The sequence below is a fragment of the Accipiter gentilis genome, chromosome 16, assembly GCF_929443795.1.
Source record: "Accipiter gentilis chromosome 16, bAccGen1.1, whole genome shotgun sequence".
Taxonomy (NCBI): Eukaryota; Metazoa; Chordata; class Aves; order Accipitriformes; family Accipitridae; genus Astur; species Astur gentilis.
Window position 1 is genome coordinate 4,151,484 of NC_064895.1, and position 27,460 is coordinate 4,178,943.

At 37.6% G+C, this 27,460-nt stretch overlaps 1 protein-coding gene across 1 annotated transcript in view; it reads right to left on the bottom strand.

Annotated features, from left to right (window-relative positions):
* Window positions 1-3,675: 3,675 nt before the first annotated feature.
* The window catches only part of TINAG (tubulointerstitial nephritis antigen), a 44,490-nt gene continuing 20,705 nt past the window's right edge, over window positions 3,676-27,460 (bottom strand). The window contains exons 7-11 of the mRNA XM_049819404.1: window positions 24,459-24,639; window positions 23,959-24,004; window positions 18,804-18,909; window positions 5,234-5,279; window positions 3,676-4,152 (exon numbers count right to left, since the gene is read on the bottom strand). Of these exons, the coding sequence (XP_049675361.1) occupies window positions 4,042-4,152; window positions 5,234-5,279; window positions 18,804-18,909; window positions 23,959-24,004; window positions 24,459-24,639 (490 nt within the window). The 3' untranslated portion in view covers window positions 3,676-4,041. The remainder of the gene's footprint in view (window positions 4,153-5,233; window positions 5,280-18,803; window positions 18,910-23,958; window positions 24,005-24,458; window positions 24,640-27,460) is intronic.

A 27,460-nucleotide genomic window follows, 5' to 3' on the forward strand; every position in this document is an offset into this window, starting at 1 on the left:
AGACACAGTCTCCATCCTGCTAAAGGCTTAATCTTTGCAATGAGGAATGGGTGCAAAGGTGTAAGCCAGTTGTTCGTACAGGAAATATTTACCAAATGCTAGGTGCAGCATTAAGTTCCCAGGTACACGCTCCTGTCACGTCTCTAGTAAAACATTAAGCTGAAAAGATTGACAGGCAAGTCTCCCTCTATCTCTGGTTCCTAGAAGTGTAGCTCCTTTTCTTCAGGCTTGCTCTCAGTCGAGCAACTTTCCTTGATCCCTGAAACTACAGGAAAATAGTCACCTTGTCATGCCTCTCAGGGCTTGTCTTGTCCCTGCTCCAGATGCAAGCTCCTTATGTCCCTTGAATTTCCTTTTCTGCTTGGTTTAGGTTGCATTCCCCCAAAACACGTCGTTTGTAATGCTATTGTATGGCTGTGTAAAAGGATTTTCATTATGCACGATTCTGAAATAATAACATGAAATGAAAATCCCTATTTTGGCAAGTGTCATCAATTTTTCAGACTTCTTAATGATGATAAGCAAACTCGAGAGCTGGAGAGACCTGGTCTTGCCAAGTTGTGTGCAGTGATTGCTAGTGAGGTAGGAAAGGAGCTTTCTGTGCTTCTCAGCCCCACCAAAATCTCTGACTGGAGCCAGGTGTAGAGGCAGCTCCCTGTGACTCAGGAGGCTGCCTGTGACTCAGACCCCTCAGCAAAGCAATTGCCTTCAGGAATTCAATACTTGCCAGGCATCCCTATGCAAACAAAATTATTTACTCAGAGAGTACTACCAGGCTCGATAGCACTTTCCATGGAATAGGAAGCCAATCTTCAAGGTGTGATTTGCTCTCATTTAGCAGATGGGCCATGTTTCTATAACAATAGGATGGAAAAAAAAGGGTAACAATAGTGTGAGAATAGCTGGGTTCCTTTATTGCCTTGTTAGGTGTTTTAATTTTAAAATGAATTTCCACTTAAAGCCATCTCAAAGGGCATTAACAATGTTCATGTATTAGATACTGTCAGTAACATTTAGGATCTGATTGTGGGAAAGCCCCAAAGGATGATCAATATAAATTGCAAAAGGAGCCTGTTCTGTTCAGTTAATATTCAGAAGATTCAAACTCTCCCAAAGTTCATAGGTATTTCTGTTCAAAGTTCTATCTGAAACTGTTTCTAAATGCATAGGAATTTAGACAGGGAGTTTTCCATTAGTTATGAATGCCATGAGGTACCAGGTCCCAAGACATATATTCTTCTACCTATTTTTATACCCAGTTTTAAAGTTTCACAGTTAGACTGACAACTAATCAAAACTTCATATAGCATGTTGTTGACAAGAAATATTGTAATGTGTAATCTGAGTGTTTTTTTTGTTTTGGTTTGGTTTTTTGCTTGCCATAAAAATGTTACCTTCCTGTTTTTATGCCAAAGGAAATTTACACCATGTCACAAACACAAAGGCTATTCCTGCATTGCCTTCTCTTCCTGGTACTGCCCCTTTCTGCAGTTCCCACAGAGCATTAGTAATACTAGTGATTTAAAGCTGATGAGCTCTCTATTGAATTAACCTGAGCCACATATTGTTCCTTTCTATTCATACAGGAAAAAGCTCCAGGTTAGGTGACACTTAATCCAAGCTAGCAGGCATGGCTCAGCATTAGTGATGGAGAGGCCAAAAAAAAAGGAGAGAAATGAGAGAGGTGGCATCTTAATGAAGAGCAAGTTTCCACATACTCCCACTAAATAGTGGACCAGAAGAGCTTAAAGCCCTTCTGACATTTAAAATCTGCCTCCAGGTGGTCTGCATGAGGCAGAGCCAATGGTGGCTCCCAGGCCCCACTGTCTTTTGCAGGAGACCCTTGTGCTCTGAAGAGCAGCAGAAGAGCTGCCTCAGCATCAAGGTTCTTTTCAAAGAGCAAATTGGCTTCGGGGTGCAGACACGTTTGCCTGCCTGTTAACTTCCAGGTACTGTGGCATTTCCACAGACAGCAGCTTTGTGATACTGAGAGGGTATGGAGAGGGTGCTGAGCACATACGTCACTCAGAGCACCAAAGGTTAACCCCAGAAGGTGAGTAGAGCAGCATCACTTTGCAAACCATTAAATTGTTTCGACATGGTTGGATTTGTTTCACTTGCATACGGTGTTTCATTCAAGCCAAGATGACAATTTGTTCAGGTAAAGATCTAGGAGAGTAGTTTTGAGCTTTCTCATCACTGAAGAAATTTAATGTGACAGCCCAGATCCTAGAAAGATCTCACAAGCAAATCAGGAGTAACAACAACCACTAACAAAAGTAAGAGCGACAGCAGTGCAAACCAACTTGAAGTTGAATGGAACAAAAATCTCCAGAGTTGACTGGATATGTTTTTACAGTATCATTCCCTTCAGAGGTAATCTCTACTCTTTTGAAATCCTGACATTTATGGAATCAATACCTACCAAGAGGTTAGGAAGTAGCTGTGTAGATGGCTCAGTACACTTTCCTTGCAAGTCCTGGTTTAGCTCACTAAGTGTAGAAAAGTTATTACTTCTCTCAGAGCACTTAGGTCTTCTAAAATTGCTTGTGTTACAATTTGCTATAAATTTCAAGTGATAAAGGTTTTTGTGTCTAAATTCAGTTTATTGAATGACACTAGAGGCCACAGAAGAGCTTGTTGTGCAGCAGTATGATACTAACATGTTAATAATGGCTCTTTCAGTAGCGATGCAACATGAATTGTGACTCAAGTTTAGTTTAAGAGACATAATTTCAGTGGCAAGGACAGCTGTTGTATACCACCACCGTGAAAAGTTCTTGAAGGAAAAGCTATTACTTCTTTGCTGATGACATTAGACATCAAGTTCTTAATTTTATAGAAAGAATGAAGCATAGCCTATTAAAGTCACTGAAGGTGTCACTGAAAATTCTTTGTTCACTGGAATTTCATGGCAGCTTTTTCCCCCCACCTATTTAACATGCCAGGATTGTTTCTTTCACAGAGCAAAATAGTCCTTAAGATTGTCAAGATTTGTGGCAATGCTGATAGGATGGAGATGCATGTCAGTAGGCTGCTTCTTCAGACAGAAGCAGCGATGGGGGCGTTAGGAGTGAAAGGGTCTCTGGGTGTCTTGTCTGCACTAATGATCATGCTGGCCAACACCAGGAACTATGCCTGGACTACAAATATGTCAGTGCAGACAGACAACAGAATGTCTTTTCCATCTTTATCCATTGGAAACAGGCTTTTGGGAATGGTGGCGCATGCCTGTTCCCAGGTTAAACAGTGAGTGGAAGGCAAGCAGTTCAGGAATTAGCATAGTCTAGACTTATTTGAAGAGAAATTACATTTTCTTCTTTGTTTTCCTTTATTTAAACAAATTATTACAATTGTACATTTTTAATTGTGGTTGTGGGAACAGGAATATGCTGTTTCACTGCAAGCAATTTTTGTATTACTCTAAATGCATCAACTTTGTGGGATCTACTAGTAAGAAATTAATTTCCTGGAAGACATAATGATACATGGATACAACTTATCTAAGCTGGGAGAGGAAATAATTATTCTGCAACAGGATCAGAACTCCACTTGCATTTCTTTGGAATTTTTTGTCCAGTATGACCATGAGCTGTATGAGACAATTCTGTGTGGAAAAGCATAAGATATTTCTAAAGTGATCTGTGACCAGAGTATGTATTGTAAAGAGATTAATACTAGACATGTGATTCCATTTATTTCAGGCACTGTTGAGTCGACCATTAGCAATATAACAAATTAGTGGTGAGATGTCAATAAAAGAGGATGGAACTTGCTGCTCTGTGAGATGCCAAGGTTTTCAGTAGCCCTGGTCACAAATTGTTATTCGTATAAAGGAGTGTTTGTACTGGTTGAGATCTGAGAGTGTTATGATGGCTGCAGTGTGTTCAAGTCAGGAAGCCCTAATGAGCCATAATAGAAAGAAAGGTAACTTACAGAGAGGACATTTTTATTTTTCTAGAAAGACTCAATACGCAATAATGGAAAGAACAGATACATAAAGCAGGTATGGTACAATACAATTAGAGTAGAAAACTATGGCTATCCCAAAGTAGTTAAAATCAACTTCTCAATATCACACTCATTTTGTCCACGTAGAATCCTAAAATAACCATTTTCTCCCCAAGATTTTCCCCAGGAATTTGCAGCAATCTAACAAAAAAACAAACAAACAAAAAAAAACAATATCAATTTTAAAGTAGTATTTAAAAATGCAAGGTGTAGAATGCAAAATGAATCTTTTATGTTAGTTTCCTTTTTAAGAAACAGAGTTTCTCAAATTTAGTGCACTGAGAATCAGAATGCACCTTTTCCTGATTTCTAATCATTTGTTCCTTTTTGCTTTGATCAAAATTTTAGTTCCAAAACCAGGGTTAATAAAAATGGAATACTATTTCTACAAGGCAGTTTGATAAATTGAAGCAGAAATCATTAGATAATTCAACTATTGGTTGGAGAAAGTGGTCATGGAAACAACAATGGCCAAAATTCCAATTACATCTAACCTGTTAAAGAGATACCTGAGATACAAAAAAGCTGACTTTTAATAAATTAGGTTTCATTCAGGTAGCTACTGACATATTGAACAATTTAGTTTCTAATGAAGTCATAGAAGCTTTGCCCTAGATGTCAGTGAAACTATCTACCATAAGCCCTGCCATCAGCTATGTAAACTCCAAATTACCTTCTGCTGAACACAGGAATAATAAGATGAGCTGTTAATCATAATCAAAGTGGTAAAATCTGACTTACTCTAAATGGCTGAAAGCCAATATTTAATTATTTTTTTCTTCTGATAGCTGTATAGCATTTGCCAACACTTTTTAAATAGATAGCTTGTGTTTTCCAAATGTTTTAACAATTAATATTGATTACTTTCATTGAGTCTCATTTGCAGACCTCAAAAAGAAGTGAGCCTTCATGGGAAATCTGAATAACATTTAAGAATTTGAGTAAGGTTTGAGACAGAAAAAACAGTGTAGGACAAAACCACAGAGATAGGTGGGAGATAGGATGAAACAGGCTTTGAAACTGAGGTAGATGATGCTATAGTTCAAGAGTCAGCATGGTAAAAGTTGCCAGAAAGGGAATAGAATTGTGCAGAAGACTTTAAGGTGAAAGAAAAAAATAGACAGAGAAAGACTAAATGAAAGGAAAGAAGTTGGGTTTAGATAATCTGTGTTGTAGAGATTTTTTCTTCTGCCTCAAAATACAGTGCTAAGGATTCACTTACCCAGAACTTCTGTTTCTGTCCATTTTCGTCAGGTAATGCTCCCCAGCTGTTACAAGAGATGGTACTAGTGAGACTTTTGATGCATATGTTCACATTTTGTAGTTTTAAATGAGCAACCAGAAAAGAAAAGCTTGTCTTAGTTAGTTGTCCCAGTCCAGTTGTCCTGGTCCGTTACCAGTGTCAGAATAAACATCTCCATGTTTAAACAACAGACTCTGCTGCTGATGAAAATAAAGACAAGCATCCTTTTAGCCACAAGCCAAATTGCTGTTAGGGCTACAAAAACGTAACGCAAGTGTGGTTTTAGTTTGTCATTGCAAAGAACTGTTTTCATTGACAGAATCTCTCCGCTTGAAGAGCTTGCCAACTGAACTGAACTGTGTAGGAATACTGAAATTAAAGTGAACACATTTCTTCCATTCAGCGAAAGATCCCTAGGAATATTTTTGTTAAAGATCTCATCCAACACCTTTACAAAAATAGCCGGTGAGTTGGGGCTGAAAATCTTCCCACCTTTTCTCAGCTCAGATTAAATTGTTGACAACATAATCCGGTTTACTGCACGGTGTGGGAGACAACCTGTAAACTTACTTGCTGTTTCTTTGACTTCTTTGAGGACGTGCTAAATGTTATGGCAATATCCATGAAAGCACACAAGAGATTGTCCCCACATGCCAGATGATATGACTTTCACAAATGTGTAGTTGTAGCTGAACTGCACAGTGCTCTGAGTTGTTAAGCCTCACTTTGTGTACATATGGGGCGTAAGAAGTTCCAAGGCCATCGTCTGGATGTAGTTCAATGAACAAAAGCTGCACTGCACACCTTAGGTACCTGGGTACGTATGGTATGTCTACTGATTGCTTCAAGAGCTGTCTTGTTTTGCATTTACACAATGAATGCTTGTCTAGTTACTATTCACAGGTCATGATGCTCGGGTGCCTAGAAGAGGGCACAAATTAACAGAAAACCAAAGATGTGAACTTTCACAGTTTTTCCCACAGTATAAAGTTAATCCTAGAATATACAGAATGCTATTGACAGGGTGCTGATTGGTGTATATCCCCCCAATGCCATGTGTTTGAGCTGTATTTGCAGTGCTCTGTTCACTTTTGAAAGGCAAGCAGCAAAAATACAAGAATTCCCACACTGTGAATGGGGAAATTAAGATTTTTATGTCTTTGTAACAAAATTTGAACAGCCACGGTGGCATCAGCTCTCTTTGGTTCACAGTGAACCCCAATGTATGTGGAATACCTGCACTTTCAGCCAAAGGAAAAAAAAAGCAAGACAAATTGGTGACTAGGAGAGACGTGAAGTCTGGATTACAGTTGCAAACACAAATTGTAGCTACTGCTCATTAAATGCAAGGAATCATAAAAACAATGTTGATCATAATGACCATTGAATGTAATTGTTGTTTTTTAAAAGGGTCTCATGATGCTTTTTTCTTTGACTTATCACATGAAAGTTCAGGGATTATTAATTATCTTTGCCTTTTCTTTGCCAAAAATATTTCTGATACAGTCTGTCATGATCATAAATTAAAAAAAAATATATAATAGGCTGATTTCATATCAGATTCAGATTTACTTCTTTCCTTGTGACCATTTTACTAAAAAATATTACATCAGCTGCAGTGTAAAAGTCCAATATTTACATCAGTCTTAAAGACAGAAGAAAACTGCCTCGAATTTATATTTATGTATTCCTGCATTCAGTATTACACATTATCTCTCCCATTTATCTGAGCAGGATGATGACCAGTTCCTGCAGATTCACCTTTCTGTGATTAAATATTTTTCAAACATTTGTTATTTTCTTAAAAAACAACAACAACAAAAAAAATTCAGCTCCTAGTTTCATACACTGATAGGAATTTATTGATTCTCAGAAATGTTTCTAAATGGAAGAAAACTTAGCAACTAAAATTGAAAAGAATCCTTTTTTATCCTTGACTGTAACATATCTGTGAATTTAATTTCCTAGGTTTTGTTCCATCACAGTCAGATACAAACAGAGGTACTCAACATTATGCATTTTAACTTACAGCTTAGAAAGAAGACCTGCTTACTCAGTAATCCATGCCCATGGGCATTCATCCAAATACTCTAAATTAAAATACATTAAATCAAAGTATACAAGAGTGTAGCCAGCAGGGCAAGAAAAGTGACTAATCCCCTTTATTCAGGACCTGCCATTCTGCACCTGGAGCACTGGGCCCAGTTTGGGGCTTCCCCGTACAGGAAAGACATGAACAGGCTGGAACAAGACCAGCAAGAGTCCAGTGAGGTGTTTGGGGTCTGGAGCACACGATGTCCAGGGAGAGGAGGAGCTGGCTTTGTTCAACCCTCGGGAGAGGTGGCTCAGGGGAGATCTATTTGTTGTCTTCTGCTTTACAAAGGGTACGTATAGAGAAGATAGAGCAGCCTCTCCTGATACATGCACAGCCAATGGTCAGAAGATGACAGTCACAGTTTCAGCAAGGGAAATTGCAACTAGACATAAGGGAAAAAAGTATTTTACAACAAGAGTGTTTAGGCACTACTGAAGTGAGAGGTTGTGGAATATCTGTCCTCAGAGATATCCAAAACTCGACGTGAGTAGCCCCATGAACCTTAGCTATGAAGGTGGCTCTACTTTGAGCTGGGGAATCAAACGAGATGACCTTCAGAGATCCCTTCTAATCTGAAGTATTCAATGATCTAAGCAACTCGATCTAAGATGGCCCTCCCAATTTAGGGTGCGGACAGTTGGATGAAACAACTCCCAGCCTCAGTTAGTCTACAGTTCTATGAGTTACTAAATTTTGTATTCGATGTATAGATTTTGTGTAACAGTTAAATAACTAAGTATACTAATAGATTGTGATGGGGCAACTGATTTTGCCAATTTTTTTTGAATGGCTGCAGTCTAAAGAGCAGATAATAAGGTTGATTTACTGTTTACGGATCAAACCCAGTCTTGCGGTTAGTGCATGAATCAGGAGGAGGACTTAGCAGGAAAGGTGGAATGGATTGTCATCCCCCTAGATGCTGACCTTTACTGGCAGCAGCTATGACATGAGGTCCTAGCCCTGTTTCCAAGCCTTTCCTAAAACTTCACATGGTTTGTTCAGGCTTGTTCCAAAGTCTGGCTGAGTTTCACCAATTCTCATTTCTCCCTAGGTAATGTACATCTCTCAGTCAGAAAAAGCACTCAGCTGTAATGGGAACAGCTGTTGTTCTGGGAACCACGCTCTCTCTATATTGTTCAATGATGCAGTGTTTGTAGCCACATGCCAGTTTGATTTGACATCTTGCCTCTGGGAATGAATGCCAGCTCCATCAAGAGCATTTCTGGGGTTTTCTTGGCTCATTCATACTAATGTACCTTCTAAAGAGGAAGCAATTCTTTCAAAAAAACTCCTAAGTGGAAAATGTTTCTGCAGTGGTATCTTGAGGAAAGTAGGACATATTTTCTAAAACAGATTTCTCAATTTTCTAAAACAGATTTCTCAGCATAACTATTAGATTTGATCTTTGCAATTTCTCTTTTTCCCTTTTCCTGCTTATAAACTTATACTTCAGTAGTTTTCATGATTTCAGCCTTACTGATGGAATAAATTCATTCTGAATTATATCCCTTAGTTGCACCTATCAAACATGTTATGGCATCCAAGCACAGCTTCCACTTTAAGCTTAAGTTTAGATTCCTCAGAGAAAACAAATCTCTAAATATCTTTTCTGTTGGTAAACCAGGCATCTGAGGGTAAATTTTCTGAGTTATAAAGAAATATATGATATAAATGAGTAGTATTAAATTCAGCTGGAATTTTAACTGCTGTTTTACTTGCTCCTGTAAGTACTACTCCTTGAAATATGAATAAAGACTGACTGAGATAAATTTGTTAAAATGCTCCAATAATATTTAGTAATCTGAAAACAAATTTAGAGGAAATCTTGACCTTCTAAAACTCTTAGCCATCCGCTAGGCTCAATGGAAACTGGACAGCATCTTACTGCAAGAATTTAGGAAACAGTCTTGTTTCGATGGAGTTCACATCCTGTATGTTTTCCTATATAGACGCGTCTCTGTACAAATATCTTTTCCTGAATCTGGGTAATCTCTGAGATTTGACTTCTTTTTTTATTTCATATTTTAAAATAAACATTAGTTGCAAAAGTTTATTCACTAATAAATTTAAAAGGAGCCCTCATGGAAGACACTATAGGAGTAAAAAGTAACCTGATATATTATTGATAGCATTCCAGATCATTTTTCCTGGAAAGTAGCAGCTCAGAGAAAGTGTTGATTGGTCCCTCAAAATCTTCAAAACCAAAATAAATAAAAAAAATTAGTAACTAAGAAGTATAATCCTGAAGGAGCTACATAAGCCATTGGGGTTTAAAAGTGAAACCCACGCCACCCACTTCTGTCCCAGAAAAGTGAAAGATCTGTGCAGATTATGAAAGGCACCAGTAATACAAGGGTATTATTAATGAATGCAAATTTTTGCACTCGGTATACTGTGGAAAAACAGAATACATAATAGTTCCTTTACAATATTTTCAAAAATGAAGTTAATACAGTGTACTACTGTTTTACTGGTCTCTTCTGAGATTTAAGCAGTAGAGTGGTATTATTATCCTTGATGTAAAAGTTACTGTCAGAACTGGAATTAGAGTTTGCCTTTTTCCTGACAGTAAAACACTGTGGGATTTAATTCAAGATTAAGATATCAAAATGTATGTGTCCCACAGTAGCAAACACAGTATATTGGGATCCATTCACTTGCCTAAATGCAGGTGTCTAGCACTATTTGAGATGCTTTAAGGTGCCTGAGACATCCACGTGTTTCTGGCAGATGTGACAAAGGACCTAGGAGATATCCATGTCCTTTTGGAGATGCAGCCAGGTGGGAAGCTTTTCCCACTTCTGGTAGCACCAAATATTTGTGTGGGGGCAACTAATGGATCCATGAGCAGTTGCAGCTGAGTTGCCCTCCAGTCTCCACTGACTTTGTTGACTAGATCACCATCTCTGTGACGAGAATTTGCATATCTAGCACATCACACCTGCCTGAATCTCAAATTGAATCCTGACATAATTAATTGCCTACTGAAGCGTGATATGAGCAAAAGGAGAAGATGGAAAATTAGTGGAAATATACAGTGAATAAAGTGTTAGAATGGCAATCAACAGAAAATAGCTTCTAAATATCAGCTTCTAGAACTATGCAACTACAATATGTGATTTCAGAATAAATGATGAGGAGAATTAAGACATTAAAGACTGAAGGACTTGGATTCTGTCCATCTTAAACCATCAGGGATAAGATCAAAGAATTTAGAGAAGAGGGTCAAATTATCATAATAAACAACATGGAAATTACAGTTCTGATATGTATCAGTTTTTCACAATATAGCACAAAATCATAGATGCTACAGTTTGGTTGAACAAAATTAAATTGGGATGCACTTGTGTTGAGAAGGTTGTTAAGCTAATCTGGGATGTATTTTATGTTCCCTCATGGCTTGGAGCAAGAGCTAGTTTAGGGACCAACAGATTGGAAGGGAAAATGACACTGTAGTTAATTTTTTTCCTGTAAAACAGCCATGCTGTGGAGTCTTAATCATGAAACAGAACCCTCTTGTGCTGGGGGGGGTTCATTGTAAGTGAAAATGATTTAGTAGAACAGCAAATCCTCTTGCCATTAACTGCTTTTAGGAAGTAATCTTTAAATAAAAGAAATGGGAATCTATTCATGAGTGTGAGAGGTATCAATATTTTGACTGTAAATTAAAATCAACAAGAATTAATAAATGATTGTCACTACTTCTTACAAAACTACAACACTTTCAGAGTTGTTAGCTGATATAATGTCTTTAAAACAGTCAATATTATATCTCCTCCTACAGTTCTTTTTCTTTCTCCGGCAGTTCTTGTTCCTGAGATCCTGTAGTTCATGTAGCCAATGCAGTCATTACCAATTTTTCCTAAAGTAGACCTATCTAAACTACGTGTTCCTAAGTAATGAAATCCCAGCCTTGTTGAAGGTAGTCAGAGATTTCCAGTGTCTTCAGGGAAGCCAAGTGCTTGGAAGCTAATAGATGTGATGGTGAGCAGCAAATTAGACATGGAGTCTGCTTTAGGTATGTTAACAACATTAGAAAGAAAACCTAAGAAGCTGGGAATAAAAGTAGGCAAGATCATGCATGTTTTAAGTAAAGAATTATACAGTGTATGACTGCAGTCCTACACTAAATCTGATAAGTCACTGCTAGGAATAAAAAGAGCAACAGTAAAAGGTATTTGTGTGACAAATTGAGAAAAGCATAAGTCAAAATATATAGACGCTAACAACCTAGATCTGTGTAGGGCTCAAACACTAAGCAGGAAGAGAAAATTAAGTGTCATATATTAGTGTATAGATAGAATAGGGGGAAAAAGTTCAGGAAAGAAAACATTAAGAAAAAATATCCCAGAAATTAAGTCATTTAAATCCCAGCCAAATTAGTTCCCAAGTGGAAATGACAGAGACTTAAAAGTGAGTTGACACATTTTGGGGCAACATCCATTAGAGAACAATATTTCATTTTCTAGAACATGACCAAAATAATCTAATAGCACTTTTTTGTCTTGCTTTTGTGATTATTCCAGCTTGATATTTACTCCAAATGAATGACATTTCAAAAGTAAACAGATCCTGGACTTCATTACTCACAGAGATGGGGAATCTACTAGGGCTATTCTTACAAAGCTTTAGACCACTGATGTCCCCACCTTTGGTATTTTTAGGAAAAGCTTTCAGCCTTACCCCCTCCAAAATTTACATTTTTATTAAGAAGGAGAAGAAGGAGAAGAAGAAGAAGGAGAAGAAGAAGAAGAAGAAGAAGAAGAGATTTTAAGGAATCATTAAGGAGAAGCTCTGCCTATCAATTACCAAAAATTACTTTAAAAGGGGAGTTTTCTTCTGTCTGACAAAAATATTCTGTAAGAAATACACCACTTAGCTTTTCCAAAAGAAACCACCAGGACCTTCAATCAAAAATAACCTTGAATAAAAAGAAGTAATTTCACTAAACTGCATTCAGTCCTCTTCAAGAGAAAAAGCAAGCAAGGTATTTCCATTTACTCAAGGGAAACCAGCTCCAACTGACTTTGTAAAAAGAATTCAGGTGCTCTTTCAGTTAAAAGGATGAATATTTGTGTGCTTCCATAAAAGGATTTTCATAATTTTGTGTCCAGTTTTATATAGTAGAGCTACCTTAGCTGTCCTTTTCAGTAATAACTTTCCCTCGATACTAACACTGTAGGAGTAGGCCCTGAATGCACAACACTGCCTGACAGTTAAAAAAATGAGAATATGGAGACTGTTTCACTATTCTTCCACAGAATGAAAATTGGGTTTGTTTCAACATCTACTAGTTTCTTTTTCAAGAAACTGTGTCACTACAATGAAGGTGGACTTCACAGGAGAAGTATAAAGAAAATTTTCAGAAAAAAGCACAGTAGTTGATAATTAAATATCATTGTATAAAAGAGTAAAAAGCTAGAAATACAACCTAACACAACAAAAAGGGTTATCAGCAGTGGCTTCAAAACTGAGGTGTTTTGTAGAACAGAAACTAGATTCTAGCATGCTTACATTCAGCTTTGTAGGTAAAATGCTGTTAACAAGAAATACAGCAAATACATCTGAAGACTGTGCTAAATAATATTATACAACCTGACTCCTTAAGACTCAAGATGTCAACTAAAGAGAAATAAGACCTTAGAAGTAAAGAAGAATGATAGGTCTCAAATCTCAAGCTATTAATTCCTGCAGATCTGTCGATGTTGGCAGAAGTCTGTGCTTTGTGTTAACCAAGGAGTTAAACTGCTTGCTGAATACCAAAGCTCTAGGAATCAGCATTCTGCATCATTTTTCTAACTTCTGCCATTCAACAATTTATATCTAGAACACTCTTCTCGCATACTCGCAGTCGCCCCCATCTACTGATCAAAAATACACAAACAGCAAAATACAATTTTAAATCACTCCTGCAATTTTTTTTTCCAACCAGTTCAACTCACAGTTGCAGTTTCCAAGTTACACAGTTTGTAGGTTGAACATTGGAATCACTGACATCACTGTCAAAACTCCCAGATTTACAGGAATAAAGCTAAGATTTGTCTCTGGTTGGTTTGTTTGTTTACAATGGCTCCTCCCTGTCTTTCTAGAGTGGGGGTGCATTGAAGATAGGATTGTGTCACATCCTATTTTCACAAACAGAAGCAATGAATTTGTTAAAAACCAACATACAGAGAGGATGTATAAAAGAAATGTATGTATTCTGTTTTTAAGGTTCTGGTCTTTACTCGTATTTTGCTTTGTTATTTTTTTCCTACTTTTCTTGTTTTTTCAAGTATTTTCATTTCTGTTAACTTCTGCATTCACAAGGATCTTCAGGTCAAATAAAACAACCAGAAAACCTTATATAACCTGCAATATAACTACAACGTAAACTTAAAATAGAATATTTCAGCTGGAAGGGACCTACGACCATCATCTAGTCCAACTGCCTGACTAATTCAGGGCTGACCAAAATTTAAAACAAATTATTAAGGGCATTGTCCAAATGCCTCTTAAACACTGACAGGCTTGGGGCATCGACCAACTCTCTAGGAAGCCTGTTCCAGTGGCTGACCACCCTCTCAGTAAAGAAATGCTTCCTAATGTCTAGTTTAAACCTCTCCTGGCGCAGCTTTGAGCCATTCCCACACATCCTATCCCTGGATCCCAGGGAGAAGAGCTCAGCACCTCCCTCTCCACGTCCCCTCCTCAGGAAGCTGTAGAGAGCAGTGAGGTCGCCCCTCTGCCTCCTTTTCTCCAAACTAGACAAGCCCAAAGTCCTTAGCTGCTCCTCACAGGACATTCCTTCCAGCCCTTTCACCAGCTTTGTTGCCCTCCTCTGGAGGCATTCGAGGACCTTCACATCCCTCTGAAATCGTGGGGCCCAGAACTGCCCACAGTACTCCAGGTGAGGCTGCACGGATGTTGAATACAGTGGGATAACCACCTCTTTTAACCAGCTGGTTTGATGCACCCCAGGATGCAGTTTGTCCTCTTGGCTACCAGAGCACATAAACCATGGGATTTCCACAGTTACATATTTAATGAGATATTTCTGACCCTTTCCATCTCTGAAAAAAAAAAGCTGGTGATCAAACAAGACTTGGTGAAGTCTAAATTAATCCAGTTCAACTTCAGGCAACTGAGGCATTTGGATTAGGAAAAACCCACTCTCTACTATCAAGAGAGAAATACCTCCTGAAGATAATTCATCTCACCTAAGTGCTGACCACAGTCAGCACTACCTGGACTCACTTGTCTCTCTAATGCTACGTTTTTTATATAGGCATTGAGAATTTGCTGTCACCACACTGGCCAGACAAACAATGAAATCTCTTGGGCAAAAATACTGTCTTCCCATAGACTATATATACACAGCAACAGGATACAAAGATTACTTCGTCCCTCTCATCTTGACCTGGTTTATTTTAATACCAAAGTTCTGCTTTCGTAAGAGGCTCACAGTATCTCCTTCTCCAGACAAAAAGAGAGTGGGACAGAAATACATGCCGTCTAAAACTTCATCTCACTTTCTTCCCCGAACGTGGTCATATAACTGACATAATTCTACCAGACAAAAAAAGGTGTAACTATTTCAGGTTATGTCCTATTCTTAGTGCTGTAACACAAAATCCTAGTACCTTTCAAAGACTAGGATTTTTATCTACTCGATTAGACGACAGTTTAGTTCTTAATCTTTTATTAATAATAAGAAGGTTAGGGTCACTGACTAGTGTTCTCCATGAGACAAAATTTCTTAGAAAATGGTTGCTGGAATTTGAAACTATGGTTTTGCCTGGACTTTTCAGCTTGAGAGATGAGTCAAATTATCACTGAGTCAATAGTTAAGTCATTCCCAAAAATCTACCAGAATTAATTATATAGGAGACAGTCTCATGGATTTAACTGCATGAATCATCAGACACTGTGTATCTTTTCCCCATGATCTCCTAATGTATTTCTCTTTGCTGTAAAATATTTTGGGGTGTTGCTGTTTAATTTTAAAACTAATATCTGATGTTGATTGTCTGACAGTAATAAAGTAGATTCTTTTTCCCTGTGAAAGAAAAAGGGAACTCAAACCAAGATTTTCTTAGTCATGAAGAAAATAATTTGAGTCATGATTTTTGGTGGTTTAAAATGTTGCTTGATTGTTATCCTGTTATTCTCTGAGTCTAAGCTCAAGTGAGAACAAGTGAAGAGAAAAATGAAGAGAAAAACAGTGTCTTCAAAGCCAAAACCTGAGATGTCACCAACAGTAGTCACTGGTATCTTTTTTAAGCCTTTGGACTTTGCACAGGTGAGTAATTTAATTGTGTATTAAATCTTAGAGTGCTGTTGCTCTGTCTGGTTATCCCCTCAATGCTAAAATGTAAGGTTTTGCCTCACGTGTCAATTTTATCTCCATTAATACGGCTTTTTCTGTTAAGAAACATTCAACCAATGTTTTTTTCAGGGCATAGATATTTCAATGCCATTTAATCTGCCACACAATTGAATTTAAAGCTTCCAGTGAATCACTGATAAAAATAGAGGGGAAATGTGTTTGCACTTAATGTACATCTCTCAGTGTCCTCTTATGAACGTTCTTTGTCATTCTGAGCATCTTCCAAATATCTGAAAATCTATCTTGTTCATGAAACAGTATCGAAGGCTTTTAATAAAATTATTCATGCCCTCTCCAGGACTTAAAGTGACAGTCCACAGTTTTGACTGTAGCCAAAGACTTGGGATTTTGGGGCCTTTCTGAATTTTAGAGTGTCAGGGGATCAGCAGATGCAGCTTTTTGAGTGAAGGTATGGATCAGATATTGTAGCTTGGCACTGATACTGAAGTGATGCAGAGGAAAGAGTCTGAGACAAGATTTGTCTGAACAGGCTGCAGGCATTAATGATGGATACTTTACTTCACTATGCCTAACTTTGAAAAGAGATATAGTTGATCTAGAACTGTAGCTATTTAAGCCAATGTACTTCCTCTATGCTGAACAGACTTTGGCATCTTTACACCATTAACAAATCTGCGTCATGTTTTCTTTCTCTATAGACACTACATTCCTCTTCTGTCATTTTTTCCTAGGTGGAACTAAGAAAGCCAGAGGAGCAGAAGGAAAAGAAGATTAGAAAAAAAAGATGCACCAATTTTACAAGAACCTACCATAGAATAGACTTGACAGGTTTGTTCAGCAACTCCAGCTTAAATGTATAGATCTGAGAAATAAATCTGCTACCAAGTTAATCTTTGACGTGAATCCAGTCTACTTTTATTCTTAAAAGATCTTGAGATAAAGATGACAGTTTCATGTGTCATTTTTCAGTCATTAGTCTTCTTAAAATAACAGTGCAGCTGAAAAAGTGAAAATTACTGGACTTTGACCAATTTGTCTTCCTTAGTCCCACTTACCATTTGCAGTGTCACTGTGCCTCTTTAGCTTGTTTTCATTCTGTCTGCAAGACGTTCTGAAGATACTATCTTTCTTACTATAGATATTATATACCAGTAATATAGTCATTTTGTTACTAAACTACTTTAGGATGCCATTACAAGTGGGTTTCCTCTAGTCTAACCTCGACATTTTAATGTTAGCTATTAAGTCTGATGTTACCCCACAGGCTCATTTATAGTCAGCAAAGAGAAATAAGATCCAACAAAGCAATTCAACTCACCTTAAGATAGATACCTAGGATAGAGCAGATGAATAGCCACGGAAGATAAAGAGAACCATGGCTGCCTAGCAGAGACATAGGAATCTAGCTTTTACACATCAAAACCGAGCTGTTATGAATCCCAGCCTCCCTTACTCACTTTTCTGCTTACCTCCCTGTCTCTGGAGTACAGACACAGAAACTGATTGAAAGATCCTGCTCTCTCTAGATGTCAGTGGGGTCAGTCCATCCTGCCTTCAGATTGCTGAAAGCCCTATTTCCCTATCCATAGAGACCGTGATCAAACCCAAACGGTCTGCTACCTCCAACACCCTCCACCTGGCTGTTCCACCCTTTCCTATTCTGCTTCCGTGGTGGTCTGTCTTATCCCATTCCTGCTCTGAGCCTGAGGTCACCCAGTACTTCACTGGACATAGACTTCTAGTCCTATCAGAGCTGATTTTATAAATAAGAAGCCTTCAAATGATAGAAAATAACTAGCAATTTCAAGTTGCAGAACAAGGGAAGCCAGTCAATGCATTTAAAATCCTTATGATCCAATGATCAACTAGGCAGTTTATATGTGCGTTTCAGTTTTTGTACAAATAGGTCTTACAAGCTTCACCAAAATTTATTTCCATTTTATGGCTCCATCACCTTATACGTTATACAATTCATAGGCAGTTTAAGACATTCTCAAAAATGTTTCTGAGAGATTACAAATATTAATTCAATATGGTCATTCATTATGATGACTGCCTTTTACAAATATTGAATCTCCTTTATAGAAGGGGTTATAAATAAAAAATCAGACTACAATAAACATCAACCCACTGAAAACTGCATTTTTTACCCTGTGTGTCAGCATGTGTCTGCTCCTTTTTCTCTGTCCAGGAATCATCTCAGCTATGCAGAATGCAAAAAATAATCAATATTTTTATTTGAAGTCCAACTTTAATGAGATTTTTATGAGTTTTTTATTTAGGTCAAGGACTTCGCCTTATCCTTTTCTCAAAAAACCCCACCCAAGCTATATGTGAGTGGCAAAGAACTTACACCCAGGCCACATGTTTTATGTTCAGATTAATTCAAACTAATGAATGATATGAGACTCTCTGGTCATTTCTCTGTGTAACTACTCACTCTATGATTTAATAAATTCATCCTTGCATATTCCCTCCATGTCAAAGAATAAAGCCTCGTGGTGTGTTCTGTAATTCAAGTGTATGCATTATTAGATACTTGTCATCTTAATATAGTGGCACTAGTCTACATTTAAGGGAAATCCACCAGTGTATTATACACACTCTTCTGCAGCAGTTCCAGTCCTGAGTGTGTATTCCTTATGCATCCCAAATAAAATCAGCAGCATCCCAGCAGCAGCTGATTTCTGTTTGGGGCATAGAGAGTCTGGACTGCTGTGCCAGTAAGCTGTACTTGTTAATTAGGAGGCCACCGGCAATTTTTATGTTTCCATTTGCATTCTGCTTGGTGGCATGTATGGAGTAATTTGTGTCAGTTTTGTTCACAACTTGATGTGTACATGGAATATTTGTGAATACTCAGCAAAACATTTTATTCTATAAACCGGTATATTTGAAGTTTTAGAGCAAAGGTTAGAGTAGTTTAAAAGCTGATGGGTCTATACCTCTTTCCAATGCTCTCTAAAATTCCCAGACATGTGAAAACGAAACAATAACTATCTTATGTTGGGAGCTAAGGGTGCTCCACCTCTGACAGTGAAACTTTTGGGTTCCAAACTAGTATTGACATTTTACTACGTTCATGACTGGTAGAGGAAAAGGGTAAAAGAATACATTTTACTCACCCAAGGAGCTTGACTGAATGAATTTTCCATTTAGATCCTGCTTTCTGGGAGTGTCTATAGATTCCTTCTTTGTAAAGGAAAAAATCTTCATACACTTTCATTATAGCTAAAAAACAATAGGAAAAATCAGCACAGTCAGCAAATATTGTTTCTAGTTTGCTCCTTGCATTTTACCAGTGAGATTTTTGTTGTGTGTTGGATTGCCTGAGTGTACTTTGTAATTATACTATATTCACTAATTTCTCAGAAGTTCCCTGCTGTGAGTGAACCGAGTGAACTATTCTAACAGAGTTCTCTCAGAGGTCTCTTGTCAAATTAATTGAGATTCCCTGTCATGGAAACTCCCTATCATGGACTTCTTCCAATACAGTAAGAAGAAATATTGCTTCATGAAGGCTTACATAGGCTTTCTCAAATCCAGTGAAATCCAGCTTATTAAAACAAATCTCCTCAAGGTCATGTGTAAAACCCTCAGTTCTGACAAGCATCTGCATATTCAAGAAAAGTATTTAACAGGCAATGTAAATCCTGTGAAATATGGTGAAGTGATATGTATGCATTTTTCTGAAACTCACAGTTCATTTAAGTACACACCAATCTCCTTATGGAAAACTAGATTCTGTGTATGTTCATCCTGACTTTCAGCTAAAAGTGTGGAAACCCCCCCCTGTGTCCATAAAAATGTAAGGCCAAAGAGCTGAAGAACTGGAAATTTTGTGTAAGAGAATGAAGATTACAATTTGCTTTTTATGTCTATTCATTATTTCCTAGGAACACCGTTCACTTGTTTTCTTAAGAAAAATGTTTTCAGTTTCTTTTCCACATTTGTTCTGCTACCTTACTACCATTTGCTTTGCTATATGGTGGGTTACCAGATCCAGAGAAATGAAAATATTTTCCAGGTCTACATTACCTTTAGATTCCAGTGAATAGGAAGTATTAAATGCAAGCTTAACTCCAACTTACCTTTAGCTTATGATTTTAACAGTCTTAGACTGCCACACAGCTTGGAACATGAGAATTAGTGAAATCCAGTTTCCTAAAGTCTTGCACCTCGGGTGTCCCATAAAGTTTCACTGACCATTTTTATGTGGTTGGAGCATTTATAACATACGTGCCTGATATAGATCTGTGATATCCAGTAAGGTGAGCTCATGCTGCAGCTTTTTCTGTCTGGCACACTTTCAAATTTCTTTTCCCTACCTGAATATTTTCTTAAACTTGAAGGAAATAAGCTATCTTTACAACCTCTTGGCCTCTATCATACTTGGCTGAAAACAGAAAACATTCACAGGTTTTAGGGGATAAAAGACAGCAGCTCAAAACATAGTCAAATGAGCCCATTTGCCCAGGAAACCTGGCTAAAAATATACTTTGCTAATGAGGTTGCTCACATAAAAAATGTATGCCGATAGCAACACACAGGGAATAAGCAGCCATGATGCTACCTAGGTGGCAAGTCTGGGGGAGAGCCGTATCAGTTAAATCAGAAAAAAAGGTAAATGCTTTTAATGACTAATGTTACAGCTTCTGCCGAGTTGCCTGCAGAACCAGAGCTTGCACGTACTGACAGCAACAGACCAAGGGGAAAATAGCAGAAACTTTATTCTTAGTTTCTAGCTGCAAGCTCAGGAGTCCATTAGAGCTCTCCGCAAAGGTTTCTCCCCTCCCTCTGTCCCTAGGCTCACCAGTGTATAAAGCCAGGAGTTTAACTCAATGTAAAACACCAGCTGTCGAGGTTTTTGAGCCGCAGGGGAGCCTGCGGAGGGAGAGCTTTGAAGTGCTACGAAGGACCAGAAAGGGGGAAGAAGACTCCCACTGGCCTTAATCCAGGTGAGCGTGTCAGAGGAGAAGTGAAGGCGATGAGTCATTCAAAAAAATTACTGTAGAGGCTTCCCTGGCTCTTGTTTTGATACTTCAGCCAAAGGGAGGCAAAGAAACAAGGGGGAGTGCAAGGACTGCAAAATTCACGTCTTCCATGGGAGGTCTGAGGTTAGAAGATCTCAGCTATGGTCAGGCTGAGACAGGAGAAGGTAGTTTCATTTCTAAGTCACATTGCTCTTTGAAATCAAGGTCCATATGTTCAGTTTCAGAAAACAATTTACTCTTTATTAGCAGCTCTAAATCAAATACATGTTCTTGGCTCTGTGACGAAATATAATACCTAAATCATTTCCACTGAAATGAAACAGAAAATCTTGACGTGTGTTTCCAGAATAGCCCATGTGAGAGAATTTTATCCATGAGTACATACTATATCTATATTTTGTGTGTGTGTATGTATGTATATATTTGCATATATATGTATATGTGTGTGTGTATATATACATATATATATATACCCTTCAATCAGGAGCTAAATAATGGTCTTTGGCGTTAAGTGGGCTGGGCACATGAAATGTAGGGTGGACAGAGAGATGATAATTCAAAATCAAGCACTGAGACATTTTTATTTATTCAGTGACTTTGTCCTGATATGGACTGTGCCGTGGACAAGACGAGATGATCACAGTCCACCAGCTGACTTTGTTCCCTCCCATGTAGAAGAGACTTTGGATTTTCTAAAATGAATGGATTAACTATTAATGAATCGGAAGAGAGAGCAATTTTCGTAAGGTTGACTGTAGCTCATGCATGAGCTACCTCGGTCATGCTGAGCTGTCAGACCTATGCATATAAATGCAGCAAATTATAAGATTCATTCTACTATGGACTCCTCTGCATAAAATTCTTAAATAAGAATTTGTGGCTCTAAGACATACAAAGATACAAAAACCTAAAAGTAGTTGCTACAAAAGGAACTAAAGTGTAGTACTGTACATTAACGTAGCCTAGTGCTTTCTCCAGATCTTTTTCTTGTGTCAGAAAATGAAATACTTCTTTTTTCCAAGATCATGATAACTGAAATTAGAAGTTTTGTAGGGTCAAAACTGTGTTGTATTGCCAACAATGTGTTAGCTTTTCTTTTGACTGAGACCGACTAATGTGACAGAAGGGATTGTTTTCCTACGTCAGCACTATAACTATCAGAGTATTTGCTGAAGTTCATTAAAAAATAAAAGATGAATGGGCAATATTAGATTGTCCATTTGAATGTTTTCAAAGCCTTAATGAAACTTTACTATGTTTATTTGAAAATGGATTTTTTTAAAAACTGGTGTTTCATTGTTTGCATCTGAAAGTGCTTATTGCTCAGTTCCTGTACCGTATAAAACAGACATATGTCAGAGAGCAACTGTCACTCAAACTTGAAAGCTGTATAACAGAAAGTTTTCAATTACATTCCTACACTTACTGTTTCACAATTGTTAAAAAATATATATATATTTTTTTAACTTTAAATATGCCCAGAAATCCAAGTACATTCATCATCAAAGTGGATGACTTTCTACATCATGGTCTTGAAAGGATGTTGAATGTTTTCCAGACGTTAAACATTACTTAGTATATTAGATAAGACTGGACAGAAGCACTTTGTAGTTCTTGAGGAACAACAAGTGAATGAATAATGGAAAAATTTCTTTCAGTAGCTGAATATCATTTGCAGGATGTTTTGAAAAAACCCACAAACCCACACCACCATGATGTGGTTTTAAAATCCGAATTATGCCCTGACTGCATTTGTAGTACCGGAAGATAGAGGAGAGAATCAGTGACAAATTATTGGGTCATAACTGTGACTCATTTAAAAAAATCTCATTATAGCAAAAAGAAAAAATGAAAAGTGATTTCATTCAGTGATGCACACTCTCGGTTATATACTCTTCTTTAGATCTTGATTTTTCCACATACAGCATTACCTTAACCTGATACAGACATTTTCTCTGAAAAAGCATTGACCTTTCAAAAATTTGTATGGATTATTGAGTGGTTAAAACCTAACAAATGGCTGAATATAGATTATTTCATGTGGAAGATTTAGTACTCACAGATTAATCCAGCAAAATGTTGTATACATGGACTACGAATACAATATTAAAGAGAGGTCTGAAATTTTATCTTGAAGATCCTAATTTTTTAATTTTCTTAAACCCAGCAGAAGTTACTGTGTTCACTTCTAGATCAAATGCAGTGTAGGAAAGAATATTTCCCTTGAGCAAACAAACTTGGCCAGAACTAAAAGGACTGATAACATTGATCTTTTTAAGTCCGAGCTTCGGATTAATTGCAACTGCCCACGTAATGAGCTTTAAGAGGTAATTTCAACTCCGTGATGCACTGAAATGAATTAAATCTAATCATCAAGACCATTTCAATAATAAATTGGAGGTTATGATAAATCATTATATAATTGAGGGCAGTAGAAATTCAGAATTCCCTGAAGTAGAATGCTTTGGTTTTGCATCAGCCATCCATTCAAGAGGGGTGGACATCCTGCATGGTGACCTTTCCCCACCACCCCAAACCCACGTCCCTCAACCTCTCCAGTGACACTGGCCTGGGGTGTGAGCAGGAACCTGCATTTTCGGGTGCTGCCAGCACCATCCCTGACTGCAAACAGACGGTATTGAGGCTAAATAACGTTTTGCTGTCACTCACTCCCTGCTGAAGTCTCTTTATTTCTCTAAGAGGTCAGGGATCTTCGTTGCAGGGTTCAGCAGAAGAATTCTGCTGTTAGCCCTCTAAAACCAACAAGAGCATCTGGGCTCTAAAAGGGGAAATTCTGGGGGGTATTCCAGCATGGAATGATTTGCTGGGGCACCCGTATACTGCAGCGTTGCCTTCAGAGGAGAGCAGGCTTGGTGGGTTGGCCTCAGCCAGCAGGGGAATTGATCCCAGCCCTAGAGAGCAGAGCTTTGCTACCATTCGACTCCTCCTGCACAGCCCCAAATTGCTATTTCATCAATGAGCAAAGAACTGTTATGGGGAAAAGGCACATTTCCAGCACAGAGATTTTGCACAAATTTTCAACAAATTCAGGTCAAGGTCCTTTTACTCATTATGGTCCTTTTTACTCATTATTTTACTCATTATGCAGTACAGCTGCCTCTAGGGCCACTACTTGCCCACCAAGCACCCCTGGATGAACTACAGTGCATATGTCTGTTTTATTCACTGCGGAATACAGCTTGTGTTTTCTAATATTTTGATACAAGTACGTTTCACCCTTTAATTATTGCAATAATAATGTTATAATCTCCCAAACTTACCATACCTTGCACTGGTCCTTTGTCCATGATTTCTTTCATTATATCGGTTTCCTGAGAGGAGGTGAGAGCAGCAGCAAAGAGGGCAAGGGAAGAGAATACATTCTATTGAATAAAATTAAAGCTCATACTAATTTATTGTTGTGTACATCTATATCTCTCTACGGTATAAATGTACCATTGTACTTGTATTTCTGCTAAAGAATATTTGGTTTACCAAATGAACAAAACCTTCAGAAACATGTTTAAGAAGCAGTAATGCCCAGTTACAACTGCATACTTTCTTTTCCATCTCTAATTTCTGCAGGACCACAAAGCAGCAGCTTTCAAGAGATGATGTAAAATTCAGAAACCATAAAGAATTTAGACTTTTGTGAAAGTACAAGGGCAATATAAAGGAAAATTCACAGCTCTAGTCTTCAAGTGAACATATTTCCATATGCCAGATAATTTTCAAGCCCCAAAGGAGAAAAATGAGTGAGACGATGGGTCAACAGTATGAACTTACTTTTGAGGAGACCCTGTAGTGAGAGGCACACCGGTATAACCGATTGGATTTTTCTAAAGCATTGGGACATGGCCCGTTTGTATGGTTTTTTCCATATTCACTTGACACATAACAGTGATTTTCACTTGATGGCTCCAGGTGATTGTTCCAAAATGATGGATAACAAGCATAGGATACAATCCTGTTCAGATATTATTAAAAAAAAAAAAAAAAAAAAAAAAAAAAAAAGTTGATAAGAAGCTTGCTTAAACATGTTTGCAGTTTTATTTCAAGCTTTTAACTATTTTACAACTGTCATATTTCAAGTAAATTTACAGAGGAGCCCTTCATTCTTCAAAAGTGTGAATGTCTCATATCTTCAGCTGGAAGGTGTTTGCTTCGATTCATATGCATGACGTTTATGATTAAGTTTCAGTTGCAGTAGTCCTCTTCCCACCCTTCTCCAAAGATAGGTGGGGTAGATAACGTGTTACAACACTTGTCACCTAGCACCTTCACCTCATTAATGATGCATGAAAGTTCACACTCAATAAGATCAATAAATTTCCAATGTTGTCAACAGGATCCAGTTAGCAAAAATGGCTTGTGAAATAGACATATTTGCAGCAGAAAAATTCTAAGGGAAATGAACCATTTTCTAGTTTTATCTACATTTTCTACAGGAATGGTGGTGAAAAGCTACAGTCTTTGTATTTCTTTTAGCTAAAAAGTCTCTGACCTTCCATTTTTCTGACAATGTAAAGGGAACATTTGCTCACATTTTTGTGAACATTTGTTGAGATAAAAAGTCTTATATTCATTTTTTAAAGGTTTGAGTACAAATAATTGATGTCCTTCTGGCATATGAGTAAATGTGGTGCTTTGAAGCACAGGTTAAGAGCTGTCATTGCATCCAAGAATGGAAAGGAGCAATGAAGTTTGTTTCTTTCAAGTAGCTGATCCTGAATTGTTCAGCCATGTTGACTGTTTGACTAACTGAACGTCCTTTTTACTTCAATAAAGTGAAGGAAACAGAGCATATATTTAAAGTGCACCTACAAACAATCTGAAATACTCAAATAAAGGCACACTGAACCTTCCACTTTTTATTTTATCCTTTCTATGAGATATTGGGACCTCCTAGTTTTCTACATTACGCTGCTAGATGTTTCCAAAACAATATACACGTTTCTGTGATAATACTATGGAGGCCTATGAGATTGTTTCTTTTAAAGAGCATAATTAAATAGTTCACTGAAGCATAATATTTTAAAATAGACAGTCCTATAGAAAAGATATGTATTTAAGTAGCTCGCCAATTATACTGAACTTTCTGAATCTGAAGAACTGAAAACTGTATTTCCATGCAATATGGAGGATAATTATGTTTGCCTGTGTATATTTAGTTGTCAGGATTTTTACAAGAAGAGCACATATATGCTTCAGCTACTTTGAATAAGACATGGCATTTTCTGATTAGCATTTGGTAGTAGAAAAATTGACCCTGAGGAGAATGTCTTCTTGCTTACCAAATTCTTTCTGCCCAAACTAGACCAACGCACCCAGGACCTGCAAAAAGCAATAATTCTGCCTACATGAAAAGGGATTGTGCATCTAAGGTTGTTAGGTTGTTAGGCTGTTATTGCTTAGGTCTTCAATCTACTCACTGGCAAACCCTCTGAATCCCTTTTGAATGTCTGGAGGTATTCTGGATTCCCAGATTTCCATTGGGGAATGGTAAGTATTTAGGCCAAATATACTTGGGTTGTTATTACTCATTTCAAAATTTATTATGCTTTGTTTCTATTGCTGGGTAGAAGGAAACCTTTGGTTTATATATGTATACATATACAATGTTTATAAATTGTATCTCTCTCTATATACATAATCATTCTAGTCACCACTGATCCCAGATTTCCAAAAGAAATAAAGGATTGCTGCTGAGTGCAGTCAGGCTTGCAAGGCAGGTAAGGTGAGCAAACACAGTCCTCAGAGCATGACCCAGCATGAGCACGGCAGGAGTAGGTGATTGCAACCCAGTGTAAGGAATAGTATGGCACCTATTCCTCAGGTGTACTTAGAAACACCTCAGAGGGAGACAACAGAGAAATTCATTCCTGGGGTAGGGGTTTTTTTCCCCCCTCCTTTCCATTGGAGTGTCCCCCTGGATTTGTCACAGGTTCTGCATGGATGGGTCTTAATTCTATGGCAATAAACGTGAAGCACCAAATACGCATGACAACACTGGCACTGTGTGATAATCCAGACGTGATGACTCAGTCTGAACTAACAGTCAGTTTTGAATCTTTTCACTAACCATAGTTTCTGCAGTCATGAGTAACATAATTTAACAGCACTCTGCTGAAACATGAGTTTGGACATGCTGAAGCATCAGTACAACAGTAAACATTAGAAACTTCAAGGAGAAGAAATTGCCAGCAGAGTCACAGAAGAAAAACAGAAATAAATGCGAACGTGTTTATGTGTACATATACATACACATATACAAATATACTACTAGAAGCAAGCAGCATTCAGGGAGAAGCAGCAAAAGTCTGCAGTGTGTTCATACACTCTTGGCAGAATTCATCTGAAGTTATGTTTATGTGTTCAATCCAATGAAAATTTTTGTGGTTTTATTGTATTTATATGTTTGAATTGCGAGATGAGAACATAATCTAAAATATTAGGTTATGTTATTAGCAAGTTGGCCAAGACTAATAACAATAATATCCTCATCATACCCTGCAATTGCTAGGAGCCCAAGGTACAAAACAGATCAAGCCCTGATTAGAAACAGTATTTGCGTTCAAGTGTGTAACCTTTTTACTACCTGAAAATGAAATCTTTCTTCCTCATTCTTAAAGACTATAAGCTTTTAATTTCCCTTAGCAGATAAAATAGATGTTTTCAAACCACAATGATTCCTCCAAAAATTATTGCTTGTAACTGAAATGCCTAAAATTAATAATAATTAGAAATTGAATACAGATTTATTCTTTAATTAATGGAGGAAGACAGAG